A 19,311-nucleotide genomic window follows, 5' to 3' on the forward strand; every position below is an offset into this window, starting at 1 on the left:
TTATTTCCTTAAAGACCCCGTAATAGGGGTATTACATAAGGAGTGGGAATACAACATATACAAACAAGTGTTATAATGCATTGAATTCTGTAAATAAAAAGTTGTTACATCTTGGACAAATTGTGAAGAGCAGGTGATGGCAGCGATTTGATGAGGAAGGCCGTTCCAGTCTTTAGATGCTCGGTAGAAAAATTCGGCTGAAAATGTATCTGGGAGCGAATGTGGTTGTGCTACCTGCTGGGGATGGCCAATGTGTCGTGACCAGCGCGTTGGGAAAACAATGTATGGTGGTCGATTGAGCGTTGAATAGTAGAACCTGTGGAAGAGGGAAAGGGTCGCAATGCGGCGACGAAGGGATAGAAGAGATAAGGAAGATTCTTTTTTTAAAGATGATATGCTGACGTTGTAAGAGTATGTGGAATGAATATACCTGGTGGCGCGATTTTGATCAAATAGTGGTACTAAACTTTTACGTACACTTCATTTTCTAGTGCCTTCTGTTTCGGATCGCACCGCTGGTACGATCTGTTGGGAACTCGGCGCTGACGCCCGTGGTTGTACCTGGGTCGCAAGCCCCAAGGGTAGCGTTGGCCTGGCGGCCTGGGGTACAACTGGAAGCATCCGAAGGTCCCGGCAAAGCATGAGTCGACTGGTAACAACGAAACAACTTGTTTATTTTAACATCGCAAAGAGTTGGCGGTCAGGTTTGACCGAAGTAGAGAGACGGGAGAGCACTTTACTCAACAGAAGAAATCGGAGCCCTCTTTTTGGCGTCCGGGGGCGGCTGTTTTTATACTCTCGCAGTTGAGGGCAAGAAGGAACCCCTCAAAAGACGAGCACGTGAATGTAAAATGGGCTAATGGTGACGCACACTGTCGTAGCGATGCCGTAGCACCATGTCGAGCACGATCTCGTAGCACCCTGTCGAGCACGATCTCGTAGCACCCTGTTGTAGCGCTGCCGGTCGGGCACAATGACTGTAATGAGAGGATGATCCCTGCTTTGGCATCGCCTGTTTCGGGCACAATGACTGGAATGAGAGGATGATCCCTGCTTTGGCATCGCCTGGTTCTGGCACAATGACTGTAATGAGAGGATGATCCCTGCTTTGGCATCGCCTGTTTCGGGCACAATGACTGGAATGAGAGGGTGATCCTTTTCGGTCGCATCGCCGCAGTCGCGCCTGGAAACACCTGCCGATGAGTGTTGCGGCGACGACGATCGGGCCAAAATGTCTGCCGCCCCGCCGCAGTCGCGCCGGCAAAACCACGTGTCGCAGGCGAAACGCAACAGACCGCCCCGCCGGGGGAAGGAGATCCCGATGGACAGGGGACTGCATCCGCTGGCCGGAGGGATGTCGCTCGATGATGCTCATAACCGAAGTCGGGCGTCCCTCGACGTTTCTTGAGCGCAGCGCACAGAGAAGGCCTCGTTCTCTCGTTCAGGTTCGCACGGGACACTGCAAAGTGACTTCGGGAGAGTTCACATTTTTGTTCTCGTTCCCGGCAAGCGTTAGAACTACGCTGAAACTCAACCGCTCAGTCAGCAAGCACGGCACAACCCTCACTAAGCCCTGCCAGGCTCTCTCCCCTTTTTATACCACTGCCTAGTTCCTTACAGTAGTCTAGCATCACTCAGAACGCGTCCACAAATTGAAAAATTGCACTAGAAAGCATATCATCACTTTGAAACACTAAACAAAAGCAATATGTTAAAAAAAATCCTGCCTCAGGAAGAAAAACATCAGTAACAAACAATTTTGAGGCTGATTCCTACGTTAGGGGCTTCGACTTAAGCCATCGGCGTTACCGTTGAGACTCCCCTTTTTGTAACGCACCTCAAAGGAATATTGTTGTAAAGCGAGGCTCCAGCGCAGGAGGCGGCCATTTTTGGGAGAGATGGTCTGCAGCCATGGGAGAGGGCAGTGATCCGTCTCAATGATAAACCTCGAGCCGGCTAGATAGCATGACAATTTCTGAACGGCCCACACGAGACACGCACACTCTTTCTCGGTGGCGCTATACGCCTGCTCACGACTGGACAGCTTACGACTAGCATACAGGACGGGGTGTTCTACTTCTCCATTTTCCCGTTGGCACAGTACAACGCCCATGCCTCGCTCACTAGCATCGCACTGAACAACGAACCCTTTTGTATAGTCTGGCGATCGTAGCACAGGCTGGTTTGTTAGGGCACTCTTTAGGGCGCTAAAAGCTCTTTCCTTTGTCTCGTCCCAGACGACTGTTTGAGGCTCTGTTTTTCTTAGAGCATCCGTCAGGGGAGCCGCGATATCAGAGTACCTAGGGATGTACCTCTGATAGTAGCCGGCGACACCCAAGAACGACCGAATATCGGTCTTGGTGCGCGGTTGCGGAAAGTCTCGCACAGCGGCCACTTTTATTTCAGAGGGGCGGCGACGACCCTGACCAATCACGTGACCGAGGTAGACAACCTCGGCCTGTGCTAACTGGCACTTAGGAGCCTTGACTGTCAAGCCCGCTTCGCGCAGGCGGGTTAGCACTGCCCGCAAGTGTGTCATATGCTCAGACCAGGATGCGGAAAATATCGCTACGTCGTCTAGATACGGTAAAGCGAATTCTTGCTGTCCCCGCAACACTTTATCCATGAGACTTGAAAAACAGTATGGCGCGTTCTTCAAACCAAAACTCAACACTTTAGGACGGAATGTTCCCATTGGTGAAATGAACGCCGCATACCTACTAGCCTCTTCTGTAAGTGGAACCTGCCAATAACCCCTGACAAGATCTAGGGTGGAAATAAACTGAGCGCTACTAACTTTCTCAAGGCGCTCCTCGATGTTAGGGATCGGATAAATTTGATCCTTAGTGATGGAATTAAGCCTGCGGTAGTCGACGCAAGGACGAGGTTCCTTGCCCGGTACCTCAACTAAAATCAAAGGGGAGGTATAATCACTCTCACCTGCCTCAATAACACCGAGCTGTAGCATTTTCTTTACCTCAGCCTCCATAATATCGCTCTGGCGGGGTGACACCCGATACGCCTTGGATCGTACTGGCTCTGTGGAGGTAAGTTCTATATCATGAGTAAGTACAGAAGTCCTACCAGGCCTCTCAGAGAACAGACCTTGAAACTCTTGTAATAGCTGGTGTAGTTCGGTTTTCTGCTCGGGCGACAGCGGTGCTTTACTGATAAGGTCACTAATGACTTGACCGGTGTCTTCCCTGTTCGTCACTGAGCCTAGTCCCGGAAGCTCGACCGGAAGCTCTTCAGGAACGTTTACCATCATGCACACCACTGCTTCCCTTTGTCTATAAGGTTTGAGCAGATTACAGTGGTAAACTTGCTGTGCTTTCCGCTTTCCTGGCAGACTTACCACGTAGTTAACGTCCGACAGTTTCTGAACAATTCGTGCTGGGCCCTCCCACTGCACGTCTAGTTTGTTGTTTAGCGATGTGCGCAATATCATGACCTCATCGCCAACCTCAAAACGACGGGCCCTGGCTGTCCGATCATAATAAACCTTGGCCCTCTGCTGGGCCTTTGTCATTGCTTCACCTGACAACTCCTGTGCCCTTCTTAAGCGTTCGAGGAGCTTAAGCACGTACTCCACCACGACTGGGTCGTCGCCCCTACCTTCCCACGATTCTCGAAGCATGCGAAGCGGAGATCGAAGCGAGCGACCGTACACCAGTTCAGCTGGCGAAAACCCCGTAGCCGCATGCGGCGCGGTCCTTAAAGCAAACATCACCCCAGGCAGACACAGCTCCCAGTCAGTTTGATGTTCAAAACACAAGGCTCTCAACACGCGCTTCATGACGGAGTGGAGCTTCTCAACGGAATTCGACTGTGGGTGGTACACTGAGCTGTGTAACAGCTTTACCCCACACCTTTCGAGAAAAGTTGTCGTCAAAGCGCTAGTAAACACTGTGCCCTGATCTGATTGAATTTCTGCAGGAAAACCAACTCGCGCAAATATGGACAGTAGTGCATTAACTATCTCAACTGAGCTGAGTTCTTTAAGCGGCACTGCTTCAGGGAACTTTGTCGCTGGGCAGATCACAGTCAAAATGTGTCTGTACCCCGTGGCTGTTACCGGCAGAGGTCCCACAGTATCAATAACGAGCCGTCTAAAAGGCTCCGTAATGATAGGTACCAATTTCAACGGCGCCCTCGATTTGTCCCCTGGTTTGCCCACCCGCTGACAAGTGTCACATGTCCTCACGAAATGGTCTGCGTCCCGAAAACACCCTGGCCAATAGTACTCTTGCAAGAGACGGTCCTTAGTTTTCTTAACTCCTAGGTGTCCGGACCATGAACCCCCGTGTGACAAGCGCAACAGATCCTGACGATAGCATTGAGGCACGACCAGCTGATCGAACTCCACTCCTCGGCGGTCTAGATACTTCCGGTACAGGACTCCACCTCTTTCCACAAAACGCGCAGTTTTCCTGGCGATACCTTCTTTGACATTGCAGCGTATGTTTTCTAGGCTACCATCCTTTTTTTGCTCGGCTATCAAAGCCGACCGGCTGACTTTTAGCAACCTATCAAGTCCGTCTGACGTAGGCGCGATGAGCAAATCAGTAGATAGCTCTTCTAACTTTCCCGTGTCGGGCGTTTCCTCTCCAGTATCTGGCGCCTTTAACGTTACAGACTCAAGTTTATTCAGTTCGGGCGTGCTCGGAATATCAGCTTGCTGCGCCTCTGACCCTTTTTCGTTGTTTGATAACGTCGGCCCCGCAACTACCGCCTTTGCAGCGAGCTCCCGAACCTTCGATCTGGTTAAGGCCTGAACACTAGCTTCACCAAACAAAAGCCCCTTCTCGCGCAGGAGGTGATCGGACCTGTTTGAAAATAGGTACGGGTACTGGGGTGGCAGCATAGATGACACTGCCGCCTCCGTCTCAAGCGCTCCGAAAGGTCCTTCAATAAGCACCTTTGCTACTGGCAGACACACGCTATGAGCTTCCACGGCTTGCTTGATCCACGCGCACTCGCCCGTGAACATATGGGGTTCTACGTAAGACGGGTGGACTACATCCATCGTAGCTGCGGAATCGCGAAGCACTCGGCACTCTTTCCCGTTCACGAGGAGGTCTCGCATGTAAGGCTCGAGAAGCTTCATGTTCTCGTCAGTGCTGCCTATTGAAAAAAACACAACTTTTGGTGTTGTTTCCGGACACTGCGCCGAAAAGTGACCCGGCTTCTGGCACGTATAACAAACGCCCGCTCGCCTCATCTCGAACCGCTTTCTGCGTTTGGCTTCGGCTGCCGCCGTCTCCTTAGGTTCGGTCGCACTGCTTCCACTCGCATCCGCACTACGCGTGTTCCCCTTTGCTCTCATGGGTGTGAACTTCGGCCTCTCAAACTTCGAGCCAAATTCACCCTTTTGACCGTCCTTAGCTCCGCGAGCCCGACGCGTCACAAACTCCTCGGCTAGCTCAGCGGCTTTAGCCACCGTACTCACGTCTGGCCTATCCAAGACCCAGTATCGCACGTTCTCCGGTAACCGACTATAAAACTGTTCTAGCCCGAAACACTGCAGAACTTTATCGTGGTCACCAAACGCTTTCTCTTCTTTGAGCCACTCCTGCATGTTTGACATAAGCCTATACGCAAACTCTGTATATGACTCACTTTTGCCTTTCTCATTTTCCCGAAACTTCCGACGGAACGCCTCCGCAGACAGCCGGTACTTTTTTAGCAGACTCGATTTTACTTTGTCGAAATCCTCTGCCTCCTCTCTATCCAAGCGAGCGACTACGTCGGCCGCCTCGCCGGGTAACAAAGTGAGCAAGCGCTGTGGCCACGTTTCCCGAGAGAACCCCTGCTTCTCGCACGTTCGCTCAAAGTTAACCAGGAACAAACCAATGTCCTCTCCAAGCTTAAACGGCCGCATCAGGTCAGTCATTTTGAACAATACTCGTTCTCCTGCACCGTGTGCCTGACTTCCATTACGAGCGCGTTCCATCTCTACCTCAAGACGCTTCATTTCCAAAGCGTGTTGACGGTCACGCTCTTGTTGCTCTCGCTCTTTCTGTTCTTTACGTTCACGCTCTTCTTTTTCTTTTGCAGTCTCCCTCTCTTCAATAGTCTCAAGGCATTCCGACAGCTCGTCATCCTCAGCCTCTAACTCAAGAATAGCCTTTAGCAGTTCTGGTTTTCTGAGTTTGTCTGAGACATCCAGACCCAACTCTCTTGCAAGCTCCAACAATTTCGGTTTGCGCAACGACTTCAAATCCATGGCTGCTCTGAATGCTGCTTTCTCTACTGCTTACTATTGTCTTGCCGCAAACTAACCCGGCAGCAACGACAACCACAATTACCAGCTCTGTTTCTGACACTAACAAAAGCCTGGCAAAGCTCAGAAGAAGAAAGTCCCGCACTCACCAAACCTCGCAGGCAGGAATTCCGCGCAGTCGTTCCGCTGCAGGCAACCAGTCCTCACACAGGGCTCGTTGCACTGCTCCCGGATCGTCGTTGAGCTGCTCAGCATACTGTCAACTGCATCTCTTTGCTGCTGGCCTCCGTTGTCGCGATCTCACCGCTGGCAGACAGTTGTTTGAAGTCGGAGGCGATCTCACCGCTGCCAACCAGATGTTTCGATCGCACCGCTGGTACGATCTGTTGGGAACTCGGCGCTGACGCCCGTGGTTGTACCTGGGTCGCAAGCCCCAAGGGTAGCGTTGGCCTGGCGGCCTGGGGTACAACTGGAAGCATCCGAAGGTCCCGGCAAAGCATGAGTCGACTGGTAACAACGAAACAACTTGTTTATTTTAACATCGCAAAGAGTTGGCGGTCAGGTTTGACCGAAGTAGAGAGACGGGAGAGCACTTTACTCAACAGAAGAAATCGGAGCCCTCTTTTTGGCGTCCGGGGGCGGCTGTTTTTATACTCTCGCAGTTGAGGGCAAGAAGGAACCCCTCAAAAGACGAGCACGTGAATGTACAATGGGCTAATGGTGACGCACACTGTCGTAGCGATGCCGTAGCACCATGTCGAGCACGATCTCGTAGCACCCTGTCGAGCACGATCTCGTAGCACCCTGTTGTAGCGCTGCCGGTCGGGCACAATGACTGTAATGAGAGGATGATCCCTGCTTTGGCATCGCCTGTTTCGGGCACAATGACTGGAATGAGAGGATGATCCCTGCTTTGGCATCGCCTGGTTCTGGCACAATGACTGTAATGAGAGGATGATCCCTGCTTTGGCATCGCCTGTTTCGGGCACAATGACTGGAATGAGAGGGTGATCCTTTTCGGTCGCATCGCCGCAGTCGCGCCTGGAAACACCTGCCGATGAGTGTTGCGGCGACGACGATCGGGCCAAAATGTCTGCCGCCCCGCCGCAGTCGCGCCGGCAAAACCACGTGTCGCAGGCGAAACGCAACACTTCCCCACATAAATATAATTAGATCACTTTGGGTGCCCTGTCATAGGGGGTTACACATGAACGAAATCGCTGACAGTTCCGCAAGAGTGGCCTTCAATGACCCTGTACTATCATTATTTCCCGCATCAGCTTATCTAACTACTACTAGAATCAGGAGATATGCAATTGCTCTACACTTTTTGAACCCAGCGATAGCACACTTTTCAGAATATCGACACCTCCCATTCCCATGGCACAAAAATTCCTTTCACACCAGAAAAGCTGAAGTAATTTTGTCTGTTTACGCTGTCGAACACCATTGTTAAACTTTTAACGTCACAGGGCTGGTCTAGCACCCTCCCCTCTGTGCCCATTCTGTGCAGTAGATGAAACCGTAGATCATATTTTTCTTATACTGCCGCCATTTTTCTTCTTTAAGGAAAAACAGTTTAGAAGGAACGTTCACGCAACTTGGTTTAAATTGTTCCGTTTTAAATATAATTTCTCCAGGATCCTTCTCTCTTGGAAACTGCCGCAGAGATGTCTGCCAAGCCATGGAGGAATTCACAGTTGTTTCAAGACGATTCCCTAAAATTCGTCATACATTATTTTTATCCGCTTCCACATGACACTTTTACAAGTTTTTGTAATACCAACATCTTCCTAATACCCTCCAAATCTTTGCCAATCCCTCGCAGTAAGCACGCGCCATCGAAGAAGGATATCCTATTCTATCCTATCCTATACTGTGGTTCATAGCCTTCGGTGCTGAGTTTATTCAAACAACGGTGCAGGTCTCCTACACCGCCACATTTGGTGGGAAGTGCGGGGTACGCTAGCTACGACGCTGAGCTGGATCTCCGTAGTGGTCGCCCGATCGGTTTCGTCCCGATGTCTTCAAACGACGCCGCCCCGTCCGCATTCACGCAGGCTTCATCACAACTAGTGCGGTCGCACCCTCGTGACAGAGGAATTTTCACCGGCGCAAATGGCACGGACGTGGAAGACTGGCTGGTATGAACGCGTCAGTAACCATAACAGTTGGGACGCGACACTCGTGCTTGCCGATATAATCTTCTACACCCAAGGCACGGCTTGCGTGTGGTACGACGCACACGAAAAAGACCTGACTAGCTGGGAAGCCTGCAAACAAAAGATGCGTGACGTATTTGGAAAACCGTCCGGACGTCAGCTATCAGCCAGAGAAGAGCTTGTGACGTGAGCTCAGTCGTCTACAGAGTCGTATATTTCTTATATTCAGGACGTGCTGGCTCATTGTAAAAGAAAAACAGACAAAAGCAGGTGCGAATCGGATAAAGTCGGCCATGTGCTAAAGGAAATTGCAGACGACGCTTTCAATTTGCTTTTGTGCCAGGATTGCGTGATAGTCGATGCCGTCCTTGCGGCGTGCCGACGCTTCGGCCAAGCTAAAAGCCGACGTATTGCCCAGCGGTTCGATCGTCTGCCAAACACCGTGGCTACTTCCTCCTGCATCGACGTTCCAGCGTTTCGTCAGCCGTCAAATACACCTACCGTGACAGAGATCGTCCGTCGGGAACTGAAAGCCATAGCTTCAGCGATCCGTTATTCTCGGCCGCTCGGCAATGACGTGACGACCGTATCACTCATTCAGTTTGTCGTCCGACAAGATATCGCCAACATGGGTATCCCCAGTCAAGGAAGCATCTGCCCGTTCCCGCATGCTCCAGTAGTCGCTCCAGCTGGACCGAGTCTGCGGTACCCGCCAGTGCGTTATCTAAGCCCAGCTGAGTGGCGAACGTCAGACGACCGGCCCATCTGCTTCACGTGCTGTCGCGTCGGCCACATCTCTCGGCACTGGCGCACCCGCTGGTACTCGTCTCTACGTCCCAACGTCATTTTTGATCGCCGCTCGGCATATAACCCACGCGGCCAATTTTATGCTCGCTCCCATTCTCCAAGTGGCGACGTCACCGCTCCCTCGTATAATTCAAGCCGTTCGCCCTCGCCTCAAACTTGACCGTACCGCTCAAAGCCGCGTCGAAGCTCGCCGTCTCCGTCGTGCCCCCGTCGTAACTCGGACAACTAAATAATGCAGCACCCGGAGGTGACGCTGCATTGACGACCCGGACCGATAATGCTCTCTTGACTGCTGCTCCTCAAGGCAACCGTATCGAAGTTCTCATTGATGGTCGGTACATAACCGCACTAATAGACACAGGTGCCCAGCTATCTGTAATTAGTTCTGCCCTCCGCCGACGCCTTAAGAAAGCACTCACACCTGCCGGCTCCCCTGCCGTTCTAGTTGCTAATGGAAGCACAACTGCCGTACTCGGCCTGTGTACTGTCATTAACATTGCCTGCCGTGTTGCGTCTGCCGTCTTTGCCGTCATCGACCACTGCCCTCATGATCTAATTCTAGGTATTGACTTTTTGACACTGCACTCTACGCTAGTCGACCGCTCTTCCAGCGTTCTGCGCTTAGATCGACCCCAATGTACTGCCGACGACGCTGTAGACGAGCCCCGCCTTAGGTGCGGCCAATCCGTTCGTCTGCCGCCTCGTGCCGCAACATACGTCTGAATGGTACCCTTCCCTCCTCTCCCTGAAGTAGACTACGTGGCATATCCTGCTATGGACGTTCTCTTAACCAACCATGTTACGTTACCCAACACAATTCTTACAGTTCGGAATAATCAGGCGTGCCTTCCCTTTCTGAACTTCAGTTCATCGACGCAAGTTCTTCCGGTGGATATTTCCCTAGTGACGCTGCATCCCTTGCAGCACTATACTGTTTCGGCGCCGGCTAGCGATCCCCATCTTGACCGCTGTAGAGTCGGCTTTGACTTCAACAAAATGTGCCGCGCGGCTGCATTTTTATGCCGTGCAAAGGCTGGGTCTCGGAGCTATACATTTCGCGGTTCACCGCCGATCGAGGGGGCGAGTAAGAAGTGCCCGGTTCATACACGCGGAATATCTGCACGAGAAACTAGCACTTTTTCTTGACTCCACCAGAAGTGAGTCATTTTTTATCTAAGCCGCAGTGACAGGTGATAGCCGCCTAAGCCATGATTCGAGTGGGGAGCGAGGCTCTCGTATGAGTATCGCGGCGGCGACACCAGCTACTGTGGCCATGCCAGCACTGGCGTGCTTTACTTGGTGCTTTGCCGCGAGCGGCTAACCACGGGCGGTTTTCCGTTAATGTGGCCGAACCTGGCACTTTCGACGCCGCGGCTGACGCGTTGTCTCAATGCGTTCCACAAGAATGGTGAGCACTCTGTGCTTTAGGCGCAATCACGCCTCTCCTCGACCTCTGTGTGCACTTTACAGTCGGAAAGCTTGCTGCGAAAATGAAAGCCAAATGGGCTTAGGCCTACAGCGTTATTCTTTAATTTGTCCTATTGTTGTTGCGCTGACATACAAATTGTCCGAGAGGTTCTATAGGGACAATTTTTTTTTATTCACCGTAAATTTGCGAACAAGCAAGTGCAAACTCTAGTCGTCTTACATGCTGAGGCGCATTGGTCGACCCCTCGTGCACTTCGTTAAGTATATACGTTCTCGGTATACATATATAGGCTCTCAGAAACAAAAAGTTCAGTTAAGACGTTTTTATATTCGACAATTTCTCGTTCTTACAGCAGCCGGGGTTTTTCGCCAGTTTTGATAAGGGCTTTCGGTTGCAACAAAAATTATACATCATCTCCTGACAAGGTGGCACTTGGCCTACTTCACGCCAAAGGGGTAACCGTTTTTGACGAGTTTCCCAGGTTCACGGGAAGTGAGTGGGGTTGTATATTTTTGCTACGCTTTAGCTCGCCCCTGCAGCAGAGTTCGGGCGTTATCGCGGTGGGCCTTCAGGAGACTCCATGGTTCTCGATATCGAGGGATGAAGGCCTAGCCTGCAGTCACACGCAGGCATCTCGCTATGTAACTATAACGATGTGGTTGCGATATCTATCACTGCTAAGGCAAAAAGCTCCTTGTTGAAGAAGCAGAGAGATTAGCCAGCATATTTTTCCCTACATGCTACTCTGCAGGGAATTGGACGAAGGAGAAAACAGACCTTAGTTGAAGGTGAGCTTTTCTTTTTTGCATGAGCCGTGTAACTTTATCAAGATCAGCTTCCTTTATCACCTTGGATACGCGATAATATCACAAGACCTGCGCCTGCGACAGAACGAGAAGACCTTTATCACATTTTATAGGGTTGCCGTCACACGCCGCAAAATTGCATCCCACGGGGCTTGCAAATCGCTACTCCTCAGCAGTGAGAGAGCACGCTGGGATCCAGACGTACAAGTCTGGGTCACACAGCGGGAAGGGGTAGCCGCCAGGATTCAAGGACTTCTGTCCGCCTGACCACAAGTGGCCCCCCGCCAATTCCCATTTTACTTTCATCTTAATATGGTTCGGAGTAAAAGTTTTTCTTCCTGCTCTCGGTAGTAGCGCTGTGTCGCGTTTACCCGCGTCATGGGCTGCTGGTTTCAGGCCGCTTTTCTCGCTGAAATCCTCTTCGCGTATCTTAAAGAAATGTGCCGAAATGTACCATACGTCATTCGCATTTGAATGTCATATAAGTGCCGCGGCCGCTGTAGATGCAAACCTATTTGTGAGTACTTTAACTGTTGATATTACACTCAGCGGCCACCGCTTCTCAGGTAACCAACCTCTGCTCAGAAATGAAGTGGTCGCAGTCTTTTCTTAAATGCGAAGTATTTCTTTGCCTTGTCAGAGCCAAGGTCAAACGCCAGCATACTCCCAAGGTCGCTGAATTTGTTGCCGATGTGCGCGCATCGATGTGCGCGAACGTGCGCCCGCACCTGTAGTGTTGGCGCATGCGCCGCACCCCAGCTCGCTCGCCGCCGTTGGCTCGGCGCCTCCTTTAATCCACTGGCCAGTATACAAGTGCGCGCGCCACAAGTAGGTGCGGCTCGGTTGCGCGAAGGCTTGCCGTTGCACTTACAACAATGGGCCCTCGAAAGTATCAGTCATCAGAAGAGGAAGGTATAAGAGTGCAAAGGCTCTGCAGCGACCACAGAGGTATGCGATCATACCGAAGCGGCGAGGGTGGCGAGGCAGGAAGCGACGCGGTGGGCCGACGGGATACGCGTGGCCGTACGGCTGCGCGAGCGAGACGAGAAGCGACGCACGGCCGAACGGACGGGCGCCAAACAAGGTTCGCCGAGGCCGAGCGGCGCCGATCAGGGGACGTGCATTTGCTGGGCCTAGACGCAGTAACTTCAAGAGCAGTTCGTCGAAAGTCACAAATTCGGTGTGGTGTGTCCCGTCTGCGACTCGCCTCTGGTTCCGATCGGACGTCGTCAGGCTGTCGCAGTGCGCGCTTGCGGCGACTCCCGAGCGAGCGATTCGCCCGGGAGGACACCCTTCCACGGCCGCGCAGGTCTCGTGGCTCCTGTCTTCGCCTCCTGCCTCGCCGCCCTCGCCGTTTCGGTAAACACATCGCACGACGCTGACTTTCGGAAATGTTTCGCATTGGCTTACGTGATCAACAAGGATGGTTTCTGCCGTACCTTTCGTATTGTTGATTTGAATCCTCTATGACAAGCTTATTCTTTACCAGATGCTAAAATGGAACAGTTGCTCGCCCACTGAGCAGACATAAATTAACGTTTCTTTAATTTTCTTTTTTCATTTCTAAGACCAGAACTAAATTTTCATTTGAATGTATGGAGAACGGAAACATTAGTCGCCCGCAATAGACGAGTGCCTCTTTTTTCTCTGGGGCACGCAACAGGCTCTCACTCGTGATAGGTTCACATAAGTGGTAGAGAAAGAGAAAGAGAAGGGAAGACGGAAAGGCAGGGAGGTTAACCAGACACACATAAGTGGTAGCTTTCACTACACCCACTGCACAGAGGTGTGAAGGCAAAAACAACAGACCATCTATGTGCTGGGGTAAACCGTTCGGGCGGTCACGATAACGTTAGTTAAAGGTTAATCTGATTTTGGTGTACGTTAGAGAATCCAGAACTCATGCGTACGCAAGGGTGCCCCGGGCGAACGGGGCGGATGCGACAAAGTTATTTAATTCGCAATGCTCCAATATAAACCGTCCTTTATGATCCACTAAAGCGCTCTTGCAGGTAAAAATGTGTAAATCAAGCAAAGTTCTCGTTTAAAAGTACGCATATTTTCCACTTCTGCTCGCCTTCAAACTAGACATGCCCGCGATAACTGCTTCGGTCGACGTAACCCTGACTCTCGAAATAAAATATGTATATTTCCGACACATGCTGCTGTGTAACTTGGATTTGGAAGTTGGCGCGGAAGAAAATGAAAATGTGAATGATATCGTAACATTGAAAATTACAGTCATGGAGTTCTCAAGACTAAATAACTATAAAAATACGTTCCAACGTGTGGTTGGTTATTGTTAAGTCCCTGTGAATACCAAAACTCTTTTCTCTCACAAGCAGGTGGCACACGGGAATTCTCAACGTGATATATCCTTGTGTCCTTCGTTACCAACGTAACAAACAACCAAATCAAAGAAACCTATTTCTTGAATTTATTTTTTCGCATTTACACCATCGAAGCTCGGAGATCACTGTTACGCTGTTCGTAAGAGTTTATCGCTTTAGCTTCAGCACTTCTTGCCCCTCTAATGCCCGGATACTTCCAGGCATCATTCTACACTGGTTTCAAGTGTCGCTGCAACAATAAAGACTTCGAGTAATATCAGATTTGAGATAAGCAGTTATGTCTTGCACTGCAAATACATTATTCTGTTCTTTGTATCTGAGTGAAGTAGAACTTCGTCGAGCGGCCGTGATAAAGGTGATCAGCCGCGGTTCCTGTATGAAATTTGATAAGACTGGGCCATACTCTTCCTTTTCTTATTTCTCTATTCAACTTAAGAGGGACAAGCCAGCTCACCCAGTTACTACAGAGCATTTATTTTCTGTGGTTTGATCTTGTTTTTTTTAAAAGAACCTCGCTCTTTAATGTACAACACATCCTTTTTTGGAAATGTAGTTTATATAATTACGTACTTATGTGGTTGTTTTTTATTATGAAAACCATGGGAGAGCTTTCATGCACGTTTCATGCGCCGGCACTTTCCGCATTGAAGTGCCGCTCAGTTCATCGGGCATCACTTGACCAATTATTAAGGGCTTATACTTACAGCGCGAGACGGGAAACACACAACACAAAGCGAAGGGACATGAAGAAAGCTCGAGTTCCAAATCTTTTGGTGCCGCCTGAATCCCGCCTCACGCTATACATATCAGTCCTTAATACTGAGCCAACTTGGCCCGCAAGGTGTTCTGCTCACTCGAACGAACGTGTCAAATGCCGGTGCTGATACCAAGGTGGCCCGTGTCAGGTCGAATGCGGACGTCAAATGCTCCGTGTTGGACCGAGCACATACATTAGCGTTTCAGTTGCGTGATATCGAGGAACAGTTCGTTGTGCCTCCTTGAATTCTCTTAACTTGACGCTCTCCTGCATTGAGCGAGCGTTCCCATTTGTTTGCTCATAAATTTCGAGCCTATCTCCGGCTTCCGGCGACATCGAGGGCCCCCGGACGACAGTGTATCTTAGCCTTTTTGCCCTTTCCAGTGGCTTACCGATGCTAACACAAGAATGAACGTTCTTTTTCTTTTTTTCTTAAATTTAAACAACGCGGAAAGAAGTAGTAACACGTATTTTTGCCGTCGTAAGTTGTCTATTCCATAATCTATACGAGGAGCTTTATAATGCATTAACCTTCCTGCAGAGACGGTTTTGATGCAACGGACGACAGATAACCTACACGAAAGTGGCTGTATAGATGCAGCCGCTATCTTCTCCATGTTGTTTGTTCACTTGGAAGCAGAACGTCACTCGTGCGTGCAGCTTTTCAATGCATGCAGCTTTTCAATCATTCCTTTCCAAAACATGTGGCCGCGTTCTCGCTTCAGCTCTGAGCGGCTTTGACGAGAAAGAATGCAACCCCGGTTGCTTCAGGTATTAGATTATGCGGCATCTTTCTCATGTTCATTTCTTTTCCCTCTCTCCTTCTCTCTCTCTCTCTCTCACTCTCTCAACTTGATATTTTATCCGCTTACCGACACGACGCTCTCGTCGACTGAAAGCTCAAATATGTCTTTACCGCATCGCGTAGTAAAGCTCCACCCTTTCTTTGTACGATGGAGCCGAAATATGCGGGGCTTTGGTTGGAAACAACAAATTATGAATTTGAACTTGACGTCCCAACGAAACAAACGATAAGTTTGTGAAATTGCACAAAACTTCCTTTTTCCATTCGCCAACATTAGTGGACATCTCTACGCAACGTCGTATGAAACGAACGTAAACCGCTGCACTCTCCAAGCTGCGGCGATGCATTCTGCATAAACTATACAGCAGGATAAATAAGTGCGCTCCCGAGCACTTGTTAGAAATGTTGTGTCCCAACAATTTAATTCAAGTGTTTTCTTGTAAGCTCCAACGCCGAAGCGTCTTCAAAGAAGAGGGGACGCAATACTGTAACCGAAATAGTCATTAAGTGGTCTTTTTTGAAAGCCTGCGACTATGTATCTGAAGGATTGGACTGACATTACGTAAAGGTTCACGCGTTCTCACTTTTAAAAGCCGCTGATGAGTGTTCCCACTTTAATCCTCGATTGCCATGTGAGGTTTTTGCGTTTCGCCGTGGCAGATGATACGTTATGACTTAATTTTGAAAGCCGCAATTCCTGAGCTTCTTCGACATCTAGAAAGTACACTAACTTGTTTTCATAGTGTGAATCTACATGTAAGAGATGTAAGCATGATCATAAATTCCAGAACGCAAAATAATACATTCATACTTCATCCCACTAAAAAGCATTTAAGATAATTTGCAGAGCGGTAACATAGGCACTTCTAGAAGCGGACACTAATTTTGATACTATCTTATTTAAAGACTTCTTTTTAACTTTGTTAATTCGGGGGATACTTGAAGGCCACAATATTTTTTTACATTATATTTCAGTAAGATTCTACAGCTGACTCTCCAGCATTACACCATATGCTTCAGCGTAGTTATCTTGTTTTTTTGCTTTTATAAGCCCGACATTTTCTTTTTTCTTTAGTAGTCGTTTCCGGTCAGAAAAACAGTAGAATTATCGTGAGGCTAACCGCCACTCGTGTCCCTTCAAAACTATCGCCCCAGTAAGCTCAACCGTTCCGCACTGCTGCTCCAAGATCTCTGAATCCTCTATGTTTACCTCCACTACCGCATCGTCATTACTCCCGCGGTCTCAATCATTTTTTTTGTTATCACTACAGAACACGCTTATCACATAATTTTCAGTTATTTTTTTTTTCTGCTTTAATGAGTTGCGTTTTCACTCCACCTCGAGCGAGACCATTGCAGTCTCCGCAAGAGTGTCAAAGGGTCACGTGCTCCTTCTACCAGCAACCACACTACAACACCTCCCCCTCCTCCTCTTAGGTCCTTTCTCTTTTCTAAGGTGACACTTGACTGACACACGTTGATTAAAAGTTGAACCACTCGCAACTCTCGCCATCATGCAATCTTTTTTCTTCTCTTTATTGTTAACTTCACCTTTCGCGCGACAATTATCCAGAAAAGCCAGCTTTACAAAAACCACTAAATCGGAACGAACGCAATGGCCTTATTGCGCCCTTATTGTCGACGAGAAACTAGCGTTCGGTACGCAGGCACTCAAAAAATAAACGAGAATGAAAGTAAGCGGAGCGAAGAACGCAAATACCATTGCACTAGTTTCTAAGGCTTAAGCTGACAAATGACGGTGCTTCCGGTACGGCTAAGCGAGAAAACGCAATTGTTTCAAAATTGTCCTAGGTGCGCCGCATTGGCTCGAACTCTTGTACACCGCGGAGCGCCGCGACAATCGCAAATCTAAAAGTTAGTCTCTGCGTCTATATCTTAATCCCTTTCACAAGGGAAACCGCCTTCAGGCTTTACAGTAGGCGTTTTGTTATCAAATTGCGGGACTGATAGCTGTGCCAGTCACGTGTTTGTTGAGTTCGAATATAAACCGTGCATCAGCGCCCACAATACAGTAACACGAATCCATGTGAAACTGAATTATCTACTTATGTTAACGCGTATATGTGTAATCCTGAAAACAAATGAGAAAATTACGGGACATATATTTAATATGGGAGTCTGATGACATAACACGTTGCTGCTTCTTAATAATAATTTGTGTTTGGTGATCTGACGTACCAGTTGTATGTAACGGAATTCCTTCAAGCATTCTAACCCAAGGTGCTGCATGAGACGCGACCATGAATAATTTAGATAAATGGTACAGGCAGAATTCCAAGAAGTTACTTTTCTTTTATTATTTTAGACTTGGACAAGAAAAGCAGTCGAAATCATACCAAACACAAGGCAAGCGATTCCTTCTTTGTTACATTTCTTTTTTCGAGCGCTATATGTAATATTTGTTTATGCAAGCCGAAATGTTATCACATATTTGATGTCACATGCTGTACCATTATCGAAAAAACAACCATCTTAAAGACGCATTCAGAAACCAACGTTATCTTAAGTAAACGTCGTGCGCTTGCCCGACATATCCGCAACGTTTCAATTACTCAAATTTATACCAGATAGAAACGTTATATATATTCTTTATCTTGGTCTGAATTGACTACAGAAGTCTGCCGCGATGAGACGGCAGGTTCGGCACTCACTTGTGAAACAGAGGAAGCACAAGCCGAGTGCGAAGTGCGCAAGTTCCCAGCTGGCCTTCATCTATCAGGAGGCGTTGTCGGTGCCGCAAAGAGCACGGGGGGCAGTCGGCGGGGCCCTCCTTTCGCTGTGGCGAAAAGCGTCGTGCCTTCAGGTTCCTTTCGTTTGGTTCCTTCTATTTCAGGCGCCACGGGACCCTGCCACCACGAACCGCGGCCACATTTCGGGATCCTTCGACGTTAGCGACCGCGGACACGGCGGCAGCAGACTCCGGCGGCACAACGACCACCAAACATTCCCGCTCGTGGCACCGCAGCTGGTCAATCGGTCGGAAACGCCTGCATCACTCCGCGGGCCAAAAAAAAAACGGTTCAGTCCGCTTGGGCGAAGCGCGGGTGTCCAGCTTTCGATCCAACCACCGGTATTCAAAATCTCGGCAATTGCTGCGCTCTCGGCAAGCACCGAGCAACAACTTGTCCAAGTCGAGAGATCCTGGGTGAAAGGCCGGAAGAGAGAACGACCCGAGCGGCGTCGCACCTGTTAAGAAGTGAGAAGCGTCTTACGCGCGCGGAACTCGGCGCTGCGTGTGCCAGGTGAGCCGCGCGCTATCTCTTCTCGTCGTTCGACGGCGACGCGCCGGCGCCTGCGGTGGTACTGTCCCGCGCGGGACCCCCGGGCTCCTTCAAATACGAAGTCGGGAAGAAAAGGCGAAAAGAGGGAGGGAGCGCGGCGGGAGAGGGTGGAAAGAATGCGCTCCCGAAACTCCCCCTTCCAGAAGGTGAGGGAGCGTGTGAGGGCGGAGATAATTCCGACGGAAGCGGAAAGGTACTACTTTTATTTTCTATCTCCCTCTCCGCCTCTCTCGTACCCCCATCCGTCCCAAAGCCTGGCCCCCTTTCTACCCTCTCCCAACATCGCGACTCGGTGGCGCCACGTTGTGCCGCCGGCGCCAACCTCCGGAGGCAGGCAGGAGGGGAGCGTGCAGGGAGAAGTGGGAAAAGGAGCGTGCTCTCGGTCTCTCTTTCTCTCCTACTACCCCTGCGAGTTCCTCCGGGGCATCGTGAGCTTGGCGCCGACGACACACGAACAGAAAATAACAAAAGAAATGAAATTTGAGGTGCTCCAGTACGGGAGAGGGAGCGCTTCAAGAGCGTTGCCCCGATTCTTCGGTTATGATTTGACGGCTGTACTACGCCCCTACCCCCCCACCCCCTTCCTTTTTCTTTATCATACTGCCGCCTCTTTCTCTCTTTCTTTTCTTTCCCTTCGAGTTCGCCATCTGTCTTCTCGAGCGGGCCGGA

At 49.9% G+C, this 19,311-nt stretch overlaps 1 protein-coding gene across 1 annotated transcript in view; it reads right to left on the reverse strand.

Annotated features, from left to right (window-relative positions):
* The window catches only part of CARPB (Carbonic anhydrase-related protein B), a 259,795-nt gene extending 241,139 nt beyond the window's left edge, over positions 1-18,656 (reverse strand). The window contains exon 1 of the mRNA XM_075689676.1: positions 18,013-18,656. Coding sequence (XP_075545791.1) covers positions 18,013-18,073 — 61 coding nt within the window. The 5' untranslated portion in view covers positions 18,074-18,656. The remainder of the gene's footprint in view (positions 1-18,012) is intronic.
* Positions 18,657-19,311: the final 655 nt, after the last annotated feature.

Source organism: Dermacentor variabilis, chromosome 4 (assembly GCF_050947875.1).
Source record: "Dermacentor variabilis isolate Ectoservices chromosome 4, ASM5094787v1, whole genome shotgun sequence".
NCBI lineage: Eukaryota > Metazoa > Arthropoda > Arachnida > Ixodida > Ixodidae > Dermacentor > Dermacentor variabilis.